The 7,500-nt window shown below is 46.1% G+C and overlaps 1 protein-coding gene across 8 annotated transcripts in view; it reads left to right on the plus strand.

Annotated features, from left to right (window-relative positions):
- LOC124858836 (LIM domain-binding protein 3-like) overlaps positions 1-7,500 on the plus strand; it is a 45,299-nt gene that overhangs the window by 27,774 nt on the left and 10,025 nt on the right. For 4 of the 8 annotated variants that reach the window (XM_047351089.1, XM_047351093.1, XM_047351097.1 and 1 more), the window contains one exon: positions 1,111-1,159. The exons of the other annotated variants lie outside the window; for them this stretch is intronic. In XM_047351089.1, the coding sequence (XP_047207045.1) occupies positions 1,111-1,159 (49 nt within the window). The remainder of the gene's footprint in view (positions 1-1,110; positions 1,160-7,500) is intronic. 8 annotated transcript variants of the gene reach the window in all.

Consider the following 7,500-nt stretch of genomic DNA (forward strand, 5'->3'; position numbering starts at 1 on the left):
CCTCGTTGTCTTTTTTGTTCAAATCATCAATTCCTGCATTTAAGCTGCAACTCATTCCAGAAACTTTGGGATGAAGGGAATTTAGAGCTGATAATGGGATGCGAATAAATGAGGTTCACATCATCCATAAAAGCTGAGGAGCAAATGTTCCTCTTAAAGACATCTACAGATTCCTCCCTTTGCAGAAAAGAACATCATAAAGTTGTCGAAGAATATCAGGGGGCAGCTTCAGCTGAACAGCAGTGATCTCTGATCCCTCAGATGGTTCTGCATCCAGAACCATCATCCACAAACACCTGACAGAACCACACAGATCACAGATTAGTCTGGAGAGCCTTGGTCCAGCTCTACAATCCAGAGTTACCTTTACAGCCTTTACTGAGCAGAGAAGAAGCCTGTTGTTAACCGTTGAGGAAGATTTGGCTTCTCTGGGATAGACCATCAATCAGTGGGAACATGGATCAGATGGATCAGTTCTCCAGATGTTTGTTGGAAGAGGAGCTTCCTGCCTGTTGTCAACAACCAGTCCCTGCAGCCAGGCTCTGTGATGGTAGGAGGTTTTATTACGGTCTGGGCTTGGATCATCTCCTTTGTGGTGCAGCATTAATGCAGAAAAGTCCAGCAGAGATTTTAGAGAAACATCTGCTGCCCATGGATGGACCACATCTCCAGGGACATCCATGCATTTTCCACCAAACAAAAAATGAAAACCACATTCCTAAGGCCTGGTTGAGGAAGAGGAGGGTACAGTTGTTGTCTTGACCTTTCTCCAACAGAGAGCATTGGAGAGGACCTTGGTCTGTTGGACAGCAGAAGACATGTTTGCAGGAACAATAGGTCAAATAAACACCAGGAGATCCTCATGGCTTCATGAACTCAGTGCAGAAAGGGTTGGGAGAAGAATTGTGGAAGATGTTGCAGCCTGACTTGCAGGAATGAGATGAAACGAAGCTGATGAGATGAAGCATGAAACTGCTCTGCTTCATATTGTTGCAGGATGGAACATGAAGAGACGGATGTCCTTCTGGTTCAGAGGTCATTTTATGACAAACATCAAACTAAACCTGTTTATAAAGCTTCTGTGAAACGTTCCTTATTTTTGTGTTCCAGCTCCACAGCTACAGCAGGAGGAGGATGAGGAGGTGATGAAGAGGAGCAGGTAGGCTGTAGAGACCCAGCCTCTTTACTTGTGCACAATCACACCCCCCCCCACCTCTGCACTCCCTCCCTGGATCCAGTCACCTCCTCTCCCCTCACTGTTCCTCCTCTGAACATCTGTGATCAGAAAGAAGCTGAACCTTCATCCTGCTTTCAGGTGGAAATGAGCCATTCATGTTCTCAGAAAGCTGGTTTGATCACTGATGGGGGCGGGGCACTTCCCTGTACCTGAACTAGTCTGCACTTGGTTACTTTAACTAGGAGGTTAGCTTTCACCTACAAGTAATGAATGTGTTTGACCAGCAGGAGGTGCTGTAGGGCTGATAATATGTATGAACACAGATTAAACAGAAGAACCTGCAGGATTATTGTTGGCATTTAAAACACATCCATAAAAACTGAATTTATGGAAAAACATTTCATGAATAATTCATGAATAAACTGCAGATTAACCTCAATCTGAATCCACTACAGGTGTGGAGACCAAAGTAAAAAGGTTCTGTTGAATAACTGAACATTAGAACATCAGGAGGAAACAAAGAACAAAAAGTCCGTCTTTGTCCCAGTAAAGTTTTCCCATTCTGTAACATTCCCATTTCTCTCTGGCACCGAGGCAACTGGGCCATGAAGAGTTTCTTCTTCCTGTGAACGGAAGGTGAGGTGTTTCAATTTGATATTATAGGCAAATTACATAAAGCTCATGAAAATACAGACATTTTACAATAAACTTTAGATGCCGAAACCTGAAAAATGTTTCTAATTAAATTTACTCGGTTGCAACATGTCTGTCTGTGTGCTGCATTCAGGGAACCCTCTCTGATCAATGCTGCATTCAGGGAACCCTCTCTGATCAATGCTGCATTCAGGGAACCCTCTCTGATCAATGCTGCATTCAGGGTACCTTCTATGATTGTTGCTGCATTCAGGGTACCTTCTATGATTGTTGCTGCATTCAGGGTACCTTCTATGATTGTTGGTGCATTCAGGGAACCCTCTCTGATCGATGCTGTGTTCAGGGAACCCTCTCTGATCGATGCTGCATTCAGGGAACCCTCTCTGATCAATGCTGCATTCACGGAACCCTCTCTGATCGATGCTGCATTCAGGGAACCCTCTCTGATCAATGCTGCATTCACGGAACCCTCTCTGATCGATGCTGCATTCAGGGAACCTTCTATGATTGTTGCTGCATTCAGGGTACCTTCTATGATTGTTGCTGCATTCAGGGTACCCTCTCTGATCGATGCTGCGTTCAGGGAACCCTCTCTGATCGATGCTGCATTCAGGGAACCCTCTCTGATCAATGCTGCATTCACGGAACCCTCTCTGATCACTGCTGAATTCAGGGTACCTTCTATGATTGTTGCTGCATTCAGGGTACCTTCTATGATTGTTGCTGCATTCAGGGTACCTTCTATGATTGTTGCTGCATTCAGGGTACCTTCTATGATTGTTGCTGCATTCAGGGTACCTTCTATGATTGTTGGTGCATTCAGGGAACCCTCTCTGATCGATGCTGCGTTCAGGGAACCCTCTCTGATCGATGCTGCATTCAGGGAACCCTCTCTGATCAATGCTGCATTCACGGAACCCTCTCTGATCACTGCTGAATTCAGGGTACCTTCTATGATTGTTGCTGCATTCAGGGTACCTTCTATGATTGTTGCTGCGTTCAGGGAACCCTCTCTGATCGATGCTGCGTTCAGGGAACCCTCTCTGATCGATGCTGCATTCAGGGAACCCTCTCTGATCAATGCTGCATTCACGGAACCCTCTCTGATCGATGCTGCATTCAGGGAACCTTCTATGATCGTTGCTGCATTCAGGGAACCTTCTATGATTGTTGCTGTGTTCAGGGTACCTTCTATGATTGTTGCTGCGTTCAGGGAACCTTCTATGATTGTTGCTGCGTTCAGGGAACCCTCTCTGATCGATGCTGCGTTCAGGGAACCCTCTCTGATCGATGCTGCGTTCACGGAACCCTCTCTGATCGATGCTGCGTTCAGGGAACCTTCTAGGATCGTTGCTGCGTTCAGGGAACCTTCTATGATTGTTGCTGCATTCAGGGTACCTTCTATGATTGTTGCTGCGTTCAGGGAACCTTCTATGATTGTTGCTGCGTTCAGGGTACCTTCTATGATTGTTGCTGCGTTTAGCGAACCCTCTCTGGTTGATGCTGCATTCAGGGATCCTTCTATGATTGTTGCTGCGTTCAGGGAACCCTCTCTGATCGATGCTGCGTTCAGGGAACCTTCTATGATTGTTGCTGCGTTCAGGGAACCTTCTATGATTGTTGCTGCGTTCAGGGTACCTTCTATGATTGTTGCTGCGTTTAGCGAACCCTCTCTGGTTGATGCTGCATTCAGGGATCCTTCTATGATTGTTGCTGCGTTCAGGGAACCTTCTATGATTGTTGCTGCGTTCAGGGTACCTTCTATGATTGTTGCTGCGTTTAGCGAACCCTCTCTGGTTGATGCTGCATTCAGGGATCCTTCTATGATTGTTGCTGCGTTCAGGGAACCCTCTCTGGTTGATGCTGCGTTCAGGGAACCCTCTCTGGTTGATGCTGCATTCAGGGATCCTTCTATGATTGTTGCTGCGTTCAGGGAACCCTCTCTGATCGATGCTGCGTTCAGGGAACCTTCTCTGATCAATGCTGCATTCAGGGTACCTTCTATGATTGTTGCTGCATTCAGGGTACCTTCTATGATTGTTGCTGCATTCAGGGTACCTTCTATGATTGTTGCTGCGTTCAGGGAACCCTCTCTGATCGATGCTGCATTCAGGGAACCTTCTATGATTGTTGCTGCGTTCAGGGAACCTTCTATGATTGTTGCTGCGTTCAGGGAACCTTCTATGATCGTTGCTGCGTTCAGGGAACCCTCTCTGATCGATGCTGCGTTCAGGGAACCCTCTCTGATCGATGCTGCGTTCAGGGAACCCTCTCTGATCGATGCTGCGTTCAGGGAAACCTCTCTGATCGATGCTGCGTTCAGGGAAACCTCTCTGATCGATGATGCGTTCAGGGAACCTTCTCTGATCGATGCTGCATTTAGGGAACCTTCTATGATTGTTGCTGCGTTCAGGGAACCTTCTATGATTGTTGCTGCGTTCAGGGAACCTTCTATGATTGTTGCTGCATTCAGGGAACCTTCTATGATTGTTGCTGCGTTCAGGGAACCTTCTATGATTGTTGCTGCGTTCAGGGAACCTTCTATGATTGTTGCTGCGTTCAGGGAACCTTCTATGATTGTTGCTGCGTTCAGGGAACCTTCTATGATCGTTGCTGCGTTCAGGGAACCCTCTCTGATCGATGCTGCATTCAGGGTACCTTCTATGATTGTTGCTGCATTCAGGGAACCTTCTATGATTGTTGCTGCGTTCAGGGAACCTTCTATGATTGTTGCTGCGTTCAGGGAACCTTCTATGATCGTTGCTGCATTCAGGGTACCTTCTATGATTGTTGCTGCATTCACGGTACCTTCTATGATTGTTGCTGCGTTCAGGGTACCTTCTATGATCGTTGCTGCATTCAGGGTACCTTCTATGATTGTTGCTGCGTTCAGGGTACCTTCTATGATTGTTGCTGCGTTCAGGGAACCTTCTATGATTGTTGCTGCGTTCAGCGAACCTTCTATGATTGTTGCTGCGTTCAGCGAACCCTCTCTGATCGATGCTGCATTCAGGGAACCTTCTATGATTGTTGCTGCGTTCAGCGAACCCTCTCTGATCGATGCTGCATTCAGGGAACCTTCTATGATTGTTGCTGCGTTCAGCGAACCCTCTCTGATCGATGCTGCATTCAGGGATCCTTCTATGATTGTTGCTGCGTTCAGGGTACCTTCTATGATTGTTGCTGCGTTCAGGGAACCTTCTATGATTGTTGCTGCGTTCAGCGAACCCTCTCTGATCGATGCTGCGTTCAGGGAACCTTCTCTGATTGTTGCTGCATTCAGGGAACCCTCTCTGATCGATGCTGCGTTCAGGGATCCTTCTATGATTGTTGCTGCGTTCAGGGTACCTTCTATGATTGTTGCTGCGTTCAGGGAACCTTCTATGATTGTTGCTGCGTTCAGCGAACCCTCTCTGATCGATGCTGCGTTCAGGGAACCTTCTCTGATTGTTGCTGCATTCAGGGAACCCTCTCTGATCGATGCTGCGTTCAGGGAACCTTCTCTGATTGTTGCTGCATTCAGGGAACCTTCTATGATTGTTGCTGCGTTCAGCGAACCCTCTCTGATCGATGCTGCGTTCAGGGAACCTTCTCTGATTGTTGCTGCATTCAGGGAACCCTCTCTGATCGATGCTGCGTTCAGGGAACCCTCTCTGATCGATGCTGCGTTCAGGGTACCTTCTATGATTGTTGCTGCGTTCAGGGAACCCTCTCTGATCGATGCTGCGTTCAGGGTACCCTCTCTGATCGATGCTGCATTCTGGGATCCTTCTATGATTGTTGCTGCGCTCAGCGAACCCTCTCTGATCGATGCTGCGTTCAGGGAACCTTTTCTGATTGTTGCTGCATTCAGGGAACCCTCTCTGATCGATGCTGCGTTCAGGGTACCCTCTCTGATCGATGCTGCATTCAGGGATCCTTCTATGATTGTTGCTGCGCTCAGCGAACCCTCTCTGATCGATGCTGCGTTCAGGGAACCTTTTCTGATTGTTGCTGCATTCAGGGAACCTTCTATGATTGTTGCTGCGTTCAGGGAACCCTCTGTGACTGTTGCATGAATAGAAACTTAAATAGATTAAATTTGTTTTTAGCTATGATATCACACTTTGCTCAGAAAAAGGTTTCTAGCACCAGTTGCCATAGTAACAGATACAGGAAGTGATGCTTGTTCATGAAGCTGGGAGTCCTGAGGAGAACCTAAAGTTACCTCATGAGTTCTGTTTTGAGCAGGTCTCAGGTCTGAGTCTGTTACTGATCATCTGTCTGGTACCTCCAGGTCTGCAGCTGATTTTTGTCGTGTCTCCTGTTGATTTTGCTGAGTTCCTCTGTGGGTTTCTGTTCTTCTCTGTGTGATTAACAGTTTGTTAGTTCATCAGCGATCATCAGGGTTCTTCATTCTGCACCATCTCATCACACTAACACAGCGTAAACAGGTGATATGGATATTCTCTGACGTCTGCAGAAAAAGCGGTCACCTCAACCTGAGTGTGAAAGCCTTTTTTCTCTGAAGAGCTGAAAATTGTCTATGATGGTTTAGACAATGTCCTCTAAATGTTACATTATGGTGGAAGACCTTCAGAAACGTGATGGTTGTTAATTAACTGAGTTTGTTTGCAGAAATTAAAGGCAGAAACTGCAGAAAAATCTGCTGGATTTGCTGAAGCATCAGGAGATCCTCCCAGCTTGTTGTCATGCAGCAGATCCTGCTGCCCCCTCCACCGCGCCCCACCCTGACCGCTGATGGATGGAGCTTTCTGTTCTCCCTGCACTTATTTAATCATCCGTCCATTACACCCCATCGATCCCCGCTGCTGCCTCCCACCCACCCGCCTCTTGTCAGACTCCATTCTCCATCCGATGACTCAACATGAATCAATAGGAGCACAGGTCGAGCTTTTATCCACCCATAACGAGGCCGCGGCTTTGATTATTTTATCCCTGGATGCAGGTTTTCCTGAAGGAAGCAGCTCAGATTAATTCACAGCTTCCAGATGAAGAGAAGGAGAGAAATCTGATCGACTTCCTGCAGAAAAATCAAGGTTCAATAAATGGATCCTCAGTTAATTAAACCTGTTACAAAACAACAAATGTATTAATTTACCTGCTTCCAGCAAGATGCAGGTGAATCAGAATGAGAGGAGGAAAATTAGTTCAACAAGTTCGGAAAAAGAAATATAAAAACAGCTTTCATAATCTTTCAACAGATTTAGAGCTTAGGATAAAATATACAAGTTTTCTTTTGGATCAGAACCATTTAAAAAATACACATTCGTTAGATATTGAAATCTTTATTGTTTTTTAACTTTAGGAATTCAGACGCTTTAAAGAAGAGAAGTATCTGTGATGACGAGCTGATGTACCTGCAGCTCAGATGTTTCTCATCACTGACAGCCTGCAGGTTCTCTGTTGGACATTTAATCTCCTCGGAGAACTTCTGACAGATGAAATCAGTCATTCAGAGGTTACCAGAACCGGATCCAAAGCTCCTACATTAGGGTGTCAGGGCTGATGGTGCTCTCTGGTTTCAGATCATCCTGCTGAGTTCTCTGGTCTACAGAGAGGTCAGAGCAAAGTGGCTGAGGTTTCACTAATCGATGTGATTTAAATGAATAAAGCAAATGAAGATAAACTAGAATCATGTTTAATCAGCATTTATAGCAGCAGTAACA

This window comes from Girardinichthys multiradiatus, chromosome 22 (assembly GCF_021462225.1).
Source record: "Girardinichthys multiradiatus isolate DD_20200921_A chromosome 22, DD_fGirMul_XY1, whole genome shotgun sequence".
NCBI classification, from domain to species: Eukaryota; Metazoa; Chordata; class Actinopteri; order Cyprinodontiformes; family Goodeidae; genus Girardinichthys; species Girardinichthys multiradiatus.